The 17,599-nt window shown below is 31.1% G+C and overlaps 1 protein-coding gene across 7 annotated transcripts in view; it reads left to right on the plus strand.

The window, feature by feature from the left end:
* The window catches only part of LOC139523216 (phosphoenolpyruvate carboxykinase [GTP]-like), a 35,693-nt gene that overhangs the window by 4,752 nt on the left and 13,342 nt on the right, over positions 1-17,599 (plus strand). For 3 of the 7 annotated variants that reach the window (XM_071317051.1, XM_071317049.1, XM_071317054.1), the window contains exons 2-5: positions 7,463-7,630; positions 7,925-8,046; positions 16,564-16,748; positions 17,237-17,440. In XM_071317051.1, coding sequence (XP_071173152.1) covers positions 7,490-7,630; positions 7,925-8,046; positions 16,564-16,748; positions 17,237-17,440 — 652 coding nt within the window. In that variant the 5' untranslated portion in view covers positions 7,463-7,489. Of the gene's footprint in view, positions 1-76; positions 706-1,324; positions 1,568-7,460; positions 7,631-7,924; positions 8,047-16,563; positions 16,749-17,236; positions 17,441-17,599 lie in introns of those variants that run through there. The other 4 variants (XM_071317048.1, XM_071317050.1, XM_071317053.1 and 1 more) reach the window with 4 other exon arrangements.

Here is a 17,599-nt window from a genome sequence, read left to right on the forward strand (position 1 = left end):
GGGTAGGTAGGTTCAGGTTTTTTTTATTTTACATTTTTTTTTATACATTGAGTCAATAGGAGAGAAATTCTGACAGAAAAATAAACAAGTGCATACTGCTGTTTATACAGAAAACAGGTCATTGTTTTATTAATGAAGTGCATGAGTGATGTACCCTTCACAAGCTATAGATGCAATGGATATTATTTATGTTTTCTGTAAGTACTTGTGAAACACCTATACTAATATATCTTCCTCTTTATTGTGTTTGGTAAACTTCTGTAGTATTATCCACTTGGTTTAGTTCTACACTCAGTCTTTATTGTGGAAAATGTTTACTCTTCTAGGTTAAATTCAAGATTATATTGTGGATGACAGATGGTTTTTTTTTTGTGATAGTTGATGACTTTTATATTTTGTATTGACAATGGAGTATGTGACAGTTTTTGCGTTGTGTTTTATCAAATAACAGTTTCCTAATATACCCCAAAAGTCAGAGTGTCAAATCCTATACATGTATTGACAAATCGTGTAAGTCCTGATCCATTTTCAGCCATTTTGACCAGCAGATTGCTATGAATAGTTTATAAAAGCAACAAAATGGATTTATTCAAGCAACAATATGGACATGCTCCTGAAGATACGTGGGACATGGGTTCTCAGTATGGATATATGCCATGGCTTGGAGCAGATATGCTTGAAAATCTAGCAGAGAGAATTGACACGGTAGAGTAACTGTACTGTGGGTCATGTAAACTATAAATAAGTTAATTTTAAAGTTCTCTGTTATTTGGATATTATTATTGGGGATCTATGTTTTCAAACAAAACAAAAATAACTTTTTCATTACATAAACTTTTTAAGGAAGTATTCTGTTCAAAGAAGATCAAAAGAATTTACAGGTTATTTCGGGCTACTTTATTTAGATAATTGGTTTTCTTTAAGTGACGCTTTTTTAAAAATACTTAAAGATAGAATTAGATTTTAAACAAGTTGGTATCGCTAAAAAAGCTATACACTTTTATAACATGTATAATGTCTGTACTTATTCGTTGAACATTAGGCACTTTTTTGTATCACATTTATATAATGAATAAAAACAAGAGTTATCAGAAATTGTGTTGGATAATTATCAGAAATTTTGTTGTATAATTATAGATGTTGATTAACAGAGAACTTATGAATTAGCTGTATACATCATAATTCATGATATATACTCTCTTGCATGGAATGTACAAAAACCTAGTACTAATGAACTGGCAATTATACAACGCAGTTTATTTGCAACTGAAAAAAGGGTGTACTAGATATCTGTATGTAATGCTTCTATTTCTTTTGTCCTGGCTGTCAAATCTGATACATGTACTGAATTTCTTTCTTGGCTGACAGGTTGAGTTGTAAATTGATTAGGTTATGCACAGTGTCATATTAATTCAGGTTTCTGCAAATTAATCAGTCTGATATTTCAAGTGCAAGCTTGTGATTAAAAAAGTACAACTTTGTTAACATGAAAGGCATGTAGACTTATTTTCTTTATAATTGTAGTTTTTCCAGTACTGTTGTGTATTGTAGGATATTTTGTCATGAGGTAGAGTTGAAATACTTGTATCTTAATTTTTTTTATTTCAATGATTTATTGATGTTGTTTAGCCCTTAATTATTTTTATGAGTGTACATACAATTGAGAATGGAAATGGGGAATGTGCCAAAGAGACAACAACCCTATCATAGAGCAGACAACAGCAGAAGGTCACCAACAGGTCTTCAATGCAACGAGAAATTCTCGCATTTATGTAACTTGAACATATAACTCCTTTTTTTGTGAATAACTGAATCTGTTGATTGTTTTCATGAAGTGCATTTATAACTGATGCATTTTATTAATTCATTTTAATTCTACATTTTTGCTGAAAATGCCTGCACTTAAGTTTTCTTTCTTATTTGCCTTATCAAATCTGTTTCCTAATATGCTAGATCACATTTGTTTCTAATATGCTAGATCACATTTGTTTTCTTAGTGCTCAGTGCTTTTATCTGCTTTCTTGTTTTCCAGTGCTTTAATCTGCTTTCTTATATGTTTGTGCTTTGCTCTTTTTTCTCATTTTCCAGTGCTTTAATCTGTGTTCTTACTTGCCAGTGCTTTTATATACTTTCTTATTTGACATTGCTTTAATCTGCTTTATTATTTACCACTGCTTTAGTCTGCTTTCTTATTTGCAATTGAATAAATCTGCTTTCTTATTTGCCAGTGCTTTAATCTGCTTTCTTATTTGCCAGTGCCTCAATCTTCTTTCTTATTTGACAGTGCTTGAATCTGCTTATTTGCCAGTACTCCAATCTGCTTTCTTATTTGCTAGTACTTAAATCTGCTTTCTTATTTGCCAGTGCCTCAATCGTCTTTCTTATTTGCCTGTGCTTTAATCTACTTTCTTGTTTGCCAGTACTCCAATCTGCTTTCTTATTTGCCAGTGCCTCAATCTTCTTTCTTATTTGCCAGTTCTTGAATCTCCTTATTTGCCAGTACTCCAATCTGCTTTCTTATTTGCTAGTACTTAAATCTGCTTTCTTATTTGCCAGTGCTTCAATCTTCTTTCTTATTTGCCAGTTCTTGAATCTGCTTATTTGCCAGTACTCCAATCTGCTTTCTTATTTGCTAGTACTTAAATCTGCTTTCTTATTTGCCAGTGCCTCAATCTTCTTTCTTATTTGCCTGTGCTTTAATCTGCTTTCTTACTTGCCAGTGCTATTAATCTGCTTTCTTACTTGCCAGTGCTATTAATCTGCTTTCTTATTTGCCAGTGTTTAAATCTGCTTTCTTATTTGCCAGTGCCTCAATCTTCTTTCTTATTTGCCTGTGCTTTAATCTGCTTTCTTACTTGCCAGTGCTATTAATCTGCTTTCTTATTTGCCAGTGTTTAAATCTGCTTTCTTATTTGCCAGTGCCTCAATCTTCTTTCTTATTTGCCTGTGCTTTAATCTGCTTTCTTACTTGCCAGTGCTATTAATCTGCTTTCTTATTTGCCAGTGTTTAAATCTGCTTTCTTATTTGCCAGTGCCTCAATCTTCTTTCTTATTTGCCAGTGCTTCAATCTTCTTTCTTATTTGCTAGTGCTTTTTTTTGCCATTGAATGATCTGATTTTTATGTTTGTGCGGCTTTACACTACTTTCTTTATTATACTTTGCCAGTGCTTAATTTGCATTTTGTTTGCCAGTACTTTAATCTTTTGCTTGCCATGGATTTAATCTGCTTTTTTTTGCCAGTGTTTTTATCTACTTTATTTACCACGTTCTTGTTTTCACTTATAATATGAATTTTTCTGTTTGCTAAAGTTTTATACAGCTTAAAAACTGCAAATATTGTACATAAATATTCATACTTTAGCAAACTTAGATCAACTTAATCTTGAATAAATTGACATGATTGATACCACTTTAAATACCAAAATAGTTTTTGGCTAAATTATTATTATGCCATCCATTGGCAGTGGACAGGAGCCAGTGGCATATACATTTACCCTAGTCTCAATGTATAAACACCTCTCAGAATTTTATTAAGTTCTATGATATATTGTATATCTCTCAGAAACCAAAGATATAATACCAATATTTCAGAGTGGGAGTTATTGTGACTCAAATTTTATGTTTGAATGAGATAAAGTTGTATGCAGGTGTTTATTTCTAAACAATCCAATATCAACAATGTATTTGCTTTGTTCAGTACAATAAATTTTCCAAATATTTACAATTGAATAGCTTCAATGGTCAAGTCTTACCGGTAAGCGGAAGGTCATTTCTAAGAAAAGTTTAGTTTTGAATAATATGTCAGTAATATTTAAGAACCTCTTACATACAATAAATGACATACATTCCAACACAGTTCAGTAACATAGATCACCTTAACCTAAGTTTTATTGTGTTGTTCATGTTGTTGGTAATCAAATGATACCACATATTCTTATTTTCATGTTTATCATGCTTATACTCCAGTGACTTATGGTAAACATTTAGATCCTTAGCTCAGATAGTTCTAGGAATTGATTCTTTGTAGAATACAAATTTATATTAAATTGAGTCACCAGGGTGTACATTTTACGTTGACTTATTGAGGTCTTTGTCTTAGTAACAGTGCATTGTAATTATATTGTACATCATAGGTCTGGAATATTTTAAAGGATTTCTAGAGTAGTCCTTTAATATTTGTAATTATTTTTATAAATGTCAAAATATAAGTATTCTTTATTTCAACTTTTCCAATTCCCCTTGTAACTCATGCATCCAGATTTAAGATGACAAATATTCCAATTTGATGTCTTTTGATATTTAAATAAGAACTGTTTAAAAACAAAAAACAAATACAGAATACTGGTGTAAAACATTTTGTGCTTATATTTGGTTTGGATGCCCCTGAAAATGTTGGGAATGGGTATGGCAAATATAATATTGAATTTTCTTTTACATGTGAATCAATATACATTAAATGATAACAATTAGGTAGAGATTGAATAAAAAGTTGTGTAGAGTGGGATGCACATATTCGCCGGGGACACAATTTCGCCGTTTTATGATTTTGAGGTGTAAAAACTTCAAAGGATGGCTGAAATGGAAGAAATATGCCATTAAATTATATTTTAATAACAAATATTATTATTTTTTTTAACTGAGACAAAATTTCGGCACTAACTGCAAAGGACCGAAAAACGGACAACAATTTTCGGCCAATTTCCTGAATGAAAAACACGATTTCAAAGAAGTATTTCTTATTAATTCTTTGACTGATTGCCCAAAATTTCACAGTTCTTCACAACTGTGAAATATCTGCTTTTCATCTATAATGAAATTGATTTGATAAACATTGTTTAAAGCTGCAGTTATTTGGTTTTAAATAGATGCGTAAAAACGGCGAATATGTGTCCCCCTTTGACAAAAAATCAGGAAATTTCAAACACCCTTTAATTTAACTTTTCAGATGATTTTTTTCAAACAAACAAGTTTTCAAGCTAAGAAATATTTTGCATTTGAAGTTATATTCATATAGAAATATCAGTATACTTCAAAAACATAATGACCTGAACATAAACTGCAGAAAACATTGAAAGATATGGCGAAAATGAGCACCCCACTCTAATAGCATTTTGTGTTGTTATGATCTCCCCCTTTTTTATCCATCTATATTTAAGATTACTAGGGGTCTGTTGTCCTTCCCCTAGTAGGCGCTAGTACCCTGAGCTCCTTCCCTCATTTTGTGACATCACCAGACATTTTACTTGACATAAGCAACACAACAGGCTAGTCCAGAGATCCTTACCCTTCTACAACCTTTTGTGGGTTTCGTATTGCAGAAGATTTTTGTATTGGTCATGATGCTGACTATCTTTCTTTGACTTATGATTTATTTTACTGCCCCTTGATATCTTTTTATCCTTTTTAGAATGACTGAATTTGAATTTTTTAAAGACTTCTTTTTGACATTTTAGATACATATGTGTTCCTTTCTTCCTTTCCACATTATCAAACAATTGTTTTAAGAAACATCTGATGGTGAGCTCCAAACTGAAAAAACTCTTATTAAGTTGTGTGAGTGATATCATAAAAAAATGAAAAGATGTGGTATGATTGCCAATAAGACAACTATTTACCAGAGACCAGATGACACAGATCACTGTACAACCTTCATCAATGAGTAAAACATACATCATATTCAGCTATACAAGGATAATAGTTGTTGGAGAAAATCTTACTTGAGTCACTAGTAGGTGATGGAAAAAACCCGAAAGTTTAGTCTTTAGATTTAAGGAAAATGAATTTGAGATAACTCAAATGCTTGTCATTCACTTCATGGTAGCTTTTCTCATCACTTTGCGTCCGGCGTCTGTCGTCGTCCGTCGTCGTCGTCGTCCGTCGTCGTCCTGCGTTAACTTTTACAAAAATCTTCTCCTCTGAAACTACCAGGCCAAATTAAACCAAACTTGGCCACAATCATCATTGGGGTATCTAGTTTAAAAATTGTGTCCGGTGACCCGGTCAACCAACCAAGATGGCCGCCATGGCTAAAAATAGAACATAGGGGTAAAATGCAGTTTTTGGCTTATAACTCAAAAACCAAAGCATTTAGAGCAATTCTGACATGGGGTAAAATTGTTTATCAGGTCAAGATCTATCTGCCCTGAAAATTTCAGATGAATCGAACAACCTGTTGTTGGGTTGCTACCCCTAAATTGGTAATTTTAAGGAAATTTTGCTGTTTTTGGTTATTATCTTGAAAAATATTATAGATAGAGATAAACTGTAAACAGCAATAATGTTCAGCAAAATAAGATTTACAAATAAGTCAACATTACCGAAATGGTCAAATGACCCCTTTAGGAGTTATTGCCCTTTATAGTCAATTTTTAACCATTTTTTGTAAATCTTAATTATCTTTTACAAAAATCTTCTCCTCTGAAACTACTGTGCCATATTAAACCAAACTTGGCCACAATCATCATTGGGGTATCTAGTTTAAAAATTGTGTCCGGTGACCCGGTCAACCTACCAAGATGGCCGCCATGGCTAAAAATAGAACATAGGGGTAAAATGCATTTTTTGGCTTATAACTCAAAAACCAAAGCATTTAGAGCAATTCTGACATGGGGTAAAATTGTTTATCAGGTCAAGATCTATCTGCCCTGAAAATTTCAGATGAATCGAACAACCTGTTGTTGGGTTGCTACCCCTAAATTGGTAATTTTAAGGAAATTTTGCTGTTTTTGGTTATTATCTTGAAAAATATTATAGATAGAGATAAACTGTAAACAGCAAAAATGTTCAGCAAAATAAGATTTACAAATAAGTCAACATTACCGAAATGGTCAAATGACCCCTTTAGGAGTTATTGCCCTTTATAGTCAATTTTTAACCATTTTTTGTAAATCTTAATTATCTTTTACAAAAATCTTCTCCTCTGAAACTACTGCGCCATATTAAACCAAACTTGGCCACAATCATCATTGGGGTATCTAGTTTAAAAATTGTGTCTGTTGACCTGGTCAACCTACCAAGATGGCTGCCATGGCTAAAAATAGAACATGGGATAAAATGCAGTTTTTGGCTTATAACTCAAAAACAAAAGCATTAAGAGGAAAACTGGCATTGGTTAAATTGTTTATCAGGTCAAGATCTATCTGCCCTGAAAATTTCAGACGAATCGATAGTCAATTTTTAACAATTTTCATAAAATTTGTAAATTTTTACTAACACTTTTAACTGAAACTACTGGGCCAATCATTATAGATGGGGATATATGTACGCAGCAAGAATGTTCAGTAAAGTTAGATCTACAAACATATCACCATCACCAAAACACAATTTTGTCACGAATCCATCTGTGTCCTTTGTTGAATATTCACATATACAAATGTACCAAGGTGAGCGACACAGGCTTTTTAGAGCCTCTAGTTATTTGTGTTTAATTTAGAATAAAAAATGTTTGTTATTATTTTGTAGACAACCAGAGAACGCAGAGAACACAAAATGACCAGTGTGTTTGGTAAAGAGGAAACCCAGTTTTATGAGGTCCATAACATAGTAGTCCAGCATATTGGACCCATACCAATTGCCAAGGGAGACTTCCATAAACTTCCTAAGAAATGTCAGAAGTTCATTGCAAAATGGGTAAGTTCAGTAAAATGTTAGTACCAAAAGTTTTTTTGATGAAAATATGATTGAAATTTTGCTTTTTGGAAAACAATTGTAAAGCATAATTGAATTTAAAGGTTAATCTATTTGAATATGATACAAATAATGTTGTTAAGTTTTAATACAATTTCTTGACTGCATGTCTATGCTTGAAGTATTATTGAATTTTGATTACATATTCATTTCAATCTCTTTATTTGTTGACTACACCTGAGTTTGAAATTTATATGTCTGCCCTCTTTCCTTAAAGAAAAATATGTTTATTTTAAGGTTGACATTTGTGCACCTAGAGCATTGTATATTTGTGATGGTTCACAAGGAGAGGCTGATGAGATCATACACAAATTGTTAGAGAGAGGAGTTCTTACTTCACTCCCCAAATATGAGAACAAGTAAGGTTATGACCCTTGACTTTGATATCCCTTCCATCTTAACAGAATAACATAGATGATTATAGATAAAAAATTAGTTCCTCTAATGATTTTGTATATTCGATGTTTAGTTATCAATAATGTATAATTACAAGAGTTTCAAAGTTTACTTACAATAAGTAAAACTTCAGATTTCTTTCTAAGTTTGCAAATGTAATTTTTTTTTATATAGTATTCTATTTTGGTTTTGTTATTAGATTACTGTTAATTTAGAAATTATTGCGAGGTTTTTATTATTGCGAAAAATGTGACAAAGTTGTAAACACTATAATTTAAACTTGCATTTTGAAATATTTGATATGAATGAAAACAGGATTTTTCTTAAAAATGTAAAAAATAAAATCGCATTTAAGTCTAAAATGACAAAATTGCAATAACAAATGCACACAATAATTTCTGAATTTACATTATTTGATTTTATCTTAAAAATGAAAACATTAAAAAAAAGTTGATAACATAGGGATAATTAAATTCATAAGTTGATTACAAAGGGATAATTAAATTCATAAGTTGATAACCAAGGGATAATTAAATTCATAAGTTGATAAACAGACAATGCCATTGCAAAAAAGAAAAGACAAATGTAACAGTACAAAAAATGCAACTTATAAAACTAAAAACTGAGAGCAACACAAACCCCACACAAATTTTAGGTTGATCTAAGATGCTTGGGAAGGGTTAGAAGATCCTGCTTCACATGTGGCATCCATTGTTTTGTTGATGCAATTACAAACACAGTGATAAGTCTTACTTGGGTGACATTTTGTATCATTTAAGTAAAGGGGAATAACTCATACAGTGTTAATCATACAGTGCAACATACATGTATATGTTACAGTGAATTTGTATAATCAGGGATTATGTAGAATCCCTAAAATTTTCAGGGATAATGTTTAATCACTGGTTAATTTAGGGATTATATATAGGCACTGGCTACGGTTACATGGAAATGTAACAATAATAAAAATATTATTGATACATTGGAGATTAATTGCCGAAATGCATTGTTGGGTAAGGACCTGAATAATTACGAATGTAACAATAACTATTGAGGCTACGGTTACATTGCGTTATTGTTACATGAAAAACAGCAATGTACGATGGGACTAGTAATATGTACTAAATAATAAAAGTTTAAGACATTTATTTTATGTTTACCATGCATACAATTATAAATATAATTTCTTTAATTTTTTATTTACAATGGCAGTTTCTACATATGAATCCAGTAAGTGGTTTTTATACGACCGCAAAATTTGAAAAATTTTTCGTCGTATATTGCTATCACGTTGGCGTCGTCGTCGTCGTCGTCGTCCTGCGTCCGAATACTTTTAGTTTTCGCACTCTAACTTTAGTAAAAGTGAATGGAAATCTATGAAATTTTAACACAAGGTTTATGACCACAAAAGGAAGGTTGGTATTGATTTTGGGAGTTTTGGTTCCAACATTTTAGGAATTAGGGGCCAAAAAGGGCCCAAATAAGCATTTTCTTGGTTTTCGCACTATAACTTTAGTTTAAGTTAATAGAAATCTATGAAATTTTGACACAAGGTTTATGACCACAAAAGAACGGTTGGGATTGATTTTGGGAGTTTTGGTGATGCAATTACAAACACAGTGATAAGTCTTATTTGGGTGACATTTTGTATCATTTAAGTAAAGGGGAATAACTCATACAGTGTTAATCATACAGTGCAACATACATGTATATGTTACAGTGAATTTGTATAATCAGGGATTATGTAGAATCCCTAAAATTTTCAGGGATAATGTTTAATCACTGGTTAATTTAGGGATTATATATAGGCACTGGCTACGGTTACATGGAAATGTAACAATAATAAAAATATTATTGATACATTGGAGATTAATTGCCGAAATGCATTGTTGGGTAAGGACCTGAATAATTACGAATGTAACAATAACTATTGAGGCTACGGTTACATTGCGTTATTGTTACATGAAAAACAGCAATGTACGATGGGACTAGTAATATGTACTAAATAATAAAAGTTTAAGACATTTATTTTATGTTTACCATGCATACAATTATAAATATAATTTCTTTAATTTTTTATTTACAATGGCAGTTTCTACATATGAATCCAGTAAGTGGTTTTTATACGACCGCAAAATTTGAAAAATTTTTCGTCGTATATTGCTATCACGTTGGCGTCGTCGTCGTCGTCGTCGTCGTCGTCGTCGTCGTCGTCGTCCTGCGTCCGAATACTTTTAGTTTTCGCACTCTAACTTTAGTAAAAGTGAATGGAAATCTATGAAATTTTAACACAAGGTTTATGACCACAAAAGGAAGGTTGGTATTGATTTTGGGAGTTTTGGTTCCAACATTTTAGGAATTAGGGGCCAAAAAGGGCCCAAATAAGCATTTTCTTGGTTTTCGCACTATAACTTTAGTTTAAGTTAATAGAAATCTATGAAATTTTGACACAAGGTTTATGACCACAAAAGAACGGTTGGGATTGATTTTGGGAGTTTTGGTGATGCAATTACAAACACAGTGATAAGTCTTATTTGGGTGACATTTTGTATCATTTAAGTAAAGGGGAATAACTCATACAGTGTTAATCATACAGTGCAACATACATGTATATGTTACAGTGAATTTGTATAATCAGGGATTATGTAGAATCCCTAAAATTTTCAGGGATAATGTTTAATCACTGGTTAATTTAGGGATTATATATAGGCACTGGCTACGGTTACATGGAAATGTAACAATAATAAAAATATTATTGATACATTGGAGATTAATTGCCGAAATGCATTGTTGGGTAAGGACCTGAATAATTACGAATGTAACAATAACTATTGAGGCTACGGTTACATTGCGTTATTGTTACATGAAAAACAGCAATGTACGATGGGACTAGTAATATGTACTAAATAATAAAAGTTTAAGACATTTATTTTATGTTTACCATGCATACAATTATAAATATAATTTCTTTAATTTTTTATTTACAATGGCAGTTTCTACATATGAATCCAGTAAGTGGTTTTTATACGACCGCAAAATTTGAAAAATTTTTCGTCGTATATTGCTATCACGTTGGCGTCGTCGTCGTCGTCGTCGTCGTCGTCCTGCGTCCGAATACTTTTAGTTTTCGCACTCTAACTTTAGTAAAAGTGAATGGAAATCTATGAAATTTTAACACAAGGTTTATGACCACAAAAGGAAGGTTGGTATTGATTTTGGGAGTTTTGGTTCCAACATTTTAGGAATTAGGGGCCAAAAAGGGCCCAAATAAGCATTTTCTTGGTTTTCGCACTATAACTTTAGTTTAAGTTAATAGAAATCTATGAAATTTTGACACAAGGTTTATGACCACAAAAGAACGGTTGGGATTGATTTTGGGAGTTTTGGTTTCAACAGTTTAGGAATTAGGGGCCAAAAAAGGGCCCAAATAAGCATTATTCTTGGTTTTCGCACAATAACTTTAGTTTAAGTAAATAGAAATCAATGAAATTTAAACACAATGTTCATGACTACAAAAGGAAGGTTGGTATTGATTTTGGGAGTTTAGGTCCCAACAGTTTAGGAATTAGGGGCCAAAAAGGGACCCAAATAAGCATTTTTCTTGGTTTTCGCACCATAACGTTAGTATAAGTAAATAGAAATCTATGAAATTTAAACACAAGGTTTATGACCATAAAAGGAAGGTAGGTATTGATTTTGGGAGTTTTGGTCCCAACAGAATAAGGGGCCCAAAGGGTCCAAAATTAAACTTTGTTTGATTTCATCAAAATTGAATAATTGGGGTTCTTTGATATGCCGAATCTAACTGTCATGACTGTGTATGTAGATTCTTAACCTTTGGTCCCGTTTTCAAATTGGTCTACATTAAGGTCCAAAGGGTCCAAAATTAAACTTAGTTTGATTTTGACAAAAAATGAATCAGTTAGGTTCTTTAATATGCTGAATCTAAAAATGTACTTAGATTCTTGATTATTGGCCCAGTTTTCAAGTTGGTCCAAATCGGGGTCCAAAATTAAACTTTGTTTGATTTCATCAAAAATTGAATAAATGGGGTTCTTTGATATACCAAATCTAACTGTGTATGTAGATTCTTCATTTTTGGTCCTGTTTTCAAATTGGTCTACACTAAAGTCCAAAGGGTCCAAAATTAAACTTAGTCTGATTTTAACAAAAATTGAAATCTTGGGGTTCTTTGATATGCTGAATCCAAAAATGTACTTAGATTTTTTATTATGGGCCCAGTTTTCAAGTTGGTCCAAATCAGGATCCAAAATTATTATATTAAGTATTGTGCAATAGCAAGTCTTTTCAATTGCACAGTATTGCGCAATGGCAAGAAATATCTAATTGCACAATATTGTGAAATAGCAATTTTTTTTTTAATTAGAGTTATCTTTCTTTGTCCAGAATAGTAAGCAAGAAATATCTAATTGCAAAATATTGTGCAATAGCAAGATTTTTTTTAATTGGAGTTATCTTTCTTTGTCCAGAATCAACTTAAATCTTTGTTATATACAATATACAATGTATATTCACTTTTTACTACCAACTGATAAATTAAAATAATCTTTACCATTCAGTGATAACAAGCAGTTTTTTTACATCTTAATATTTTATGATGTATTTAAATGAGTAGTTATTGTTGCAAACTCCATTAGAAATTTTAATTGAGATTAGTTTTGGAATAAGGGAAAGGGGAATGTGATTAAAAAAATTGGGTTCAATTTTTCTCATTTGAAATTTCATAAATAAAAAAGAAAATTTCTTCAAACATTTTTTTGAGAGGATTAATATTCAACAGCATAGTGAATTGCTCTAAGAGAAAACAAAAATTTTAAGTTCATTAGAACACATTCATTCTGTGTCAGAAACCTATGCTGTGTCAACTATTTAATCACAATCCAAATTTAGAGCTGAATCCAGCTTGAATGTTATGTCCATACTTGCCCCAACTGTTCAGGGTTCAACCTCTGCGGTCGTATAAAGCTACGCCCTGCGGAGCATCTGGTTAAAGCATGTTTAAGTCGTACCCATTTTTGATGAACGAATTTACGTCCTCCATGGATGCATGTATACAGAAGTTCCCAGAACTTAATATTTTTTTAGAACTGCCTTTGTATAGCTGTGTGAAGTATTGTTTCAGTTTCGTTTCAAACGCATTCCAAGTTTTAAATTATTCACCCTAAACAAAATTGGTAATAGGAATTTCTTCATCCATTGTTAAAAGTATAATGACAGTATAAAGTATGTGTGCAGTTAAATACTTAAAAAGTGAAACCATTAAACTATATTTTTCGCCTTTGGAGTACTCAGTCCTAATCCGGAGTAGCATCGTTAAGAACATCAAAACCATGAATACGTAAAACTATTTACACACCATTTGTTGAATAATAATATTGATTATTTATCATTATTACCAGCATTATTTAGTACAAATGAAAGAATTAAGCAAAAAAACTATAGATTTAAGTTTAATTGATCTAGCGTACGTACAATGCTGTTTTTCATGTAACAATAACTCAATGTAACCGTAGCCTCAATAATTATTGTTACATTCGTAATTAATCAGTTCCTTACCCAACTTTCCTTTCCGGAAATTAGACTCTAATGTAACAATAATATTTTTATTATTGTTACATTTCCATGTAACCGTAGCCAGTGCCTTATATATAATCACTAAAACTTTCAGGGATTATGTATAATCATTATCACTAGAAAAAACGTCAGGGATTATACAGAATAACTGAAATGATACTATACAAATATAGCCTTTGTATGAGGTCGATACAAGGATATATTAACCTGAAAGAAGTATATTGACTGAGGACGAAGTCCGAGGTCGATATACTTCTTTGGGTCGATATATCATGTATTGACCTCATACAAAGGCTATATTTGTTATATTATTAATTTCTGACCATATTTGTATCAAAATCGTCATTTAAGTTTGTTGGAATTTTATAGATATTACATTGTCTTCTTGACAATAACAACATATATTAGTTGTTATTTCATTTACTTTTTTTTTGGACATCTTATGTATTTGAAGATTTTTTTCGTCAAATAATCGATCACAGATATCATGTGTTTTAAAACGTAAACAATATCCTGAAATTCATTACATGACGTCACAAAGTATATTGGTTTTTAGATATTCTAAAAATAACCGTGCAATATGCTTTTTGCAGGTCAATATGCGTTTTGCTATCCGCCGTTGTCTCTCTACCTTCGAAAATATAGTTTAACATGTGACTATCCCTAAACGAATCAAATTTGTTAAAATATACGAATTGATAATATTAAAATATATAGCATATTGAAATATCTAAAAGTTAACCTTAATATATCATGATAATAACCTTAATATTGTAAAACGTTAGGCATTATTTATTAATATGAAAGACACAAAAATATTGAAATGTTAAACACAAAATAATTAAATGATAAGCACAATATAATTAAATGATAAGCAAAATATATATAGAATAAATTGATGTTTTGTTTTTAATACTGACTTTATCAATAATAATATCAAGCAAGCCCTTTTCGATATTGACTGTATAAGTATTAATAATATCAAGCGAGCCCACACAGACGGGTTGATGAAGTCAGTATGGAAATATTAAATTGCATAATGATTATTCTTTTTATCGTATTGTTTTAGCAATTGTTTTTAGGTTGATAATATGAAATAAAATGAAATTGTCATTAAAACTATTTTTATGCGTACAGTCGTTTTAATAAATGTTAATGTTATGTATAATATTTTAATATTAAACATTTTATTTACAAACTAAATTTGGATGGCATCAACTATTACACATTTGCCCTGATTTTCTAAAGGCATATCTATCAAATTCACATCTGTTTTTACCACGATACCACCATTAAAAAAAACTCTTGTCCTCCACATCAAATCAGATTTTACGGCACGTCTGAGAGAAATAGAGTTTTCAGCATAAACATCTGAAGGTACAAATTGTACAACCTAAAACTGATTTCTATTAAAGATCCGAGCAGGATTCCATGCTATTCAGCCTTTTCGTGAATATTGACCATTAGTTTTTTGGGATCTGCTTTTCCTGGAACCAAGGATTTGTATAGTAAGACTATAAAAATCCTTGCTGGAACCACTAGTGTAATTGGTTTGAGATCTCATCTTTGAAGCTTTTGATTATTGAAAATCCCTGAAATCTTATTAGGGAATTTGTAGAATAATAATTAAAATTAGCAGTGATTATTAAAATCACTGGTCCTTTTTAGGGAATCTATATAATCACTAATGTTTTTAGTGATTATACATAATTCCTGAAAAATCAGGGATTATACATAATCCCTGATTATACAAATTCACTGTAACATATATACATGAACTCCATAGAAGTATAAACATAGTTACTGTGTATTGTTAATGAAGCAATATTTATGTTTAAATAGCTTAGTCACTGTCTGATATGGAGAAGGTTGAAGAATATATTTAATGAGAATGTTAAAAATATGTCTGACCTATTTGTTAAAACTTCCATTTGTCTTGATTTGCATATGTTATCAAGGCAGGTATGAGAAAATAGATTTTTCTTCCATTATTTTTTTTTTTAAAGTTTTCCAATTAAAAATGTGTTATGAGGTAGAACAAACTTGTTTACGAACATTTTACATTATGTTATATACCACCTACTGAGTAAAGAAAAGGTGAATTGATGTTGTAATGAATATAATTAACATATTTTATTTCTATACTTTTTCTTTTGAATACATTTATTATTTGTGTACATATATATAATTATAAATATGCATTCAATTTATAAGTCAAGGACAAAGTCTTTTACTTTAAATATATTTATTTCAAAAAATCTTCATCCTGTTCTGCTTTCCTGTACACATTCTTTTGTTGTTACATGCATTTATTTAATTCTTTTCTGTTTTAAACAGATTTTTCTTGACCTTGTGATTTTAACGAAAGAGAAACTAAAACAAGACATTAGTGTATTTATTAAAAAAACAAACAGATTATACATATAAATGAAAAGTAATGCGTTATAATTTCTGAAGATGGTGATCCTGATTGTTGGTTGCCATGCTAACCTTAGATAATCCAAAATAACCTCTTTGTAGAAATTGTAGGGGAAATAACTTTGTTATCTATTTTATATATGTCTACATTTCTTGCATTTATTTAAAAGTTTAAAAGAAACTCCAAATATTAGTTCGAGTTGAGATATTTTTTTAATTGTTGCATTCTAAAAATTGCACATCTTTATTTTTCCATATTCATGCTGTAATTTGTATAATCTCATAAGTCAGAAAGTTATTTTTTTATAAAAATGTTCCTACTTTGAATTTCAGAAGTGAACATACATAACAACTTGTAGAAAGCCATACAGTTCAACAGTTCACTGTAGATGTACATGTTACAGCCTCATTATCAAATCAACATCATTTTGCAAATAATGACAAGTTCTATGTATTGTTTATTACAGTTTCTTGTGCAGAACTGACCCTGCTGATGTTGCTAGAGTCGAGGCCAAGACATGGATATCAACAAAAGAAAAGTATGATACAGTCCCTCATGTCAGGGAAGGTGTCAAAGGTATTTTGGGACAGTGGATTTCAGAGCCAGACATGGAAAAAGAGATGAATGACAGATACCCTGGCTGTATGGCAGGTAAATATATAAAAGAAAAATTAGACGTTTACTACCATAAGTAACAACTAACGTGGTTTGCTTTCAACTTGATATGAACTAGATCAATATGAAACTTCATGTGACTAAGCAGTAATTGATTGTTTTCTCTATAAAGTATGTGATTTTCATCCAGATTAACCAACCAACATGGATGTCATGTCTAAAAATAGAACTTAGGGGTCAAACAACTTTGGCAAATATCTCTTAACACTATCATTATAACAATATCTTCCTATTCTGAATATTTGACAGTGTTTAAATGTTGATTTTTACCGTTTTTGCTGCTTTGGTTGTTATCTAAATAAGCATAGGAGGTAGTTTAGAAATTATGTTTATTGCAAAAATGATCAATAACACAAAAAATAACTATACAAAAAACTTTGTCACCAGGTAGATGCCAAGAAATTTTTGTGTTTTTGTCTATTATCTTATGAACAATACTGGTATTTTTTTTGTTTTGTTTTCAGGCAGGACTATGTTTGTGATACCCTTCAGTATGGGACCTATTGGAGGTCCAATCAGTAAAATTGGGATACAGCTGACAGATTCTAATTATGTATTACTGTGTATGAAGATAATGACTCGTGTATCACCACACGTTTGGGAAACGTTGGGAGATAATGATTTTGTCAAGTGTGTTCATTCTGTTGGTTGTCCTAGACCTGTCCAGAGTAAGTATTGTTCATAAAATATCTTTTCAGGTAAGTTGATGTCTCATATATAAATATCTTATTCGTACAAAAGTATGTGTTAAAAAGCCATTTTTAGGTCAAGTACATCAACTTCAACATATGTTTACTATCCTACCTCCACTTTTCTGTCCCTATCCT

Source organism: Mytilus edulis, chromosome 5 (genome assembly GCF_963676685.1).
Source record: "Mytilus edulis chromosome 5, xbMytEdul2.2, whole genome shotgun sequence".
In the NCBI taxonomy this organism is placed as follows: domain Eukaryota; kingdom Metazoa; phylum Mollusca; class Bivalvia; order Mytilida; family Mytilidae; genus Mytilus; species Mytilus edulis.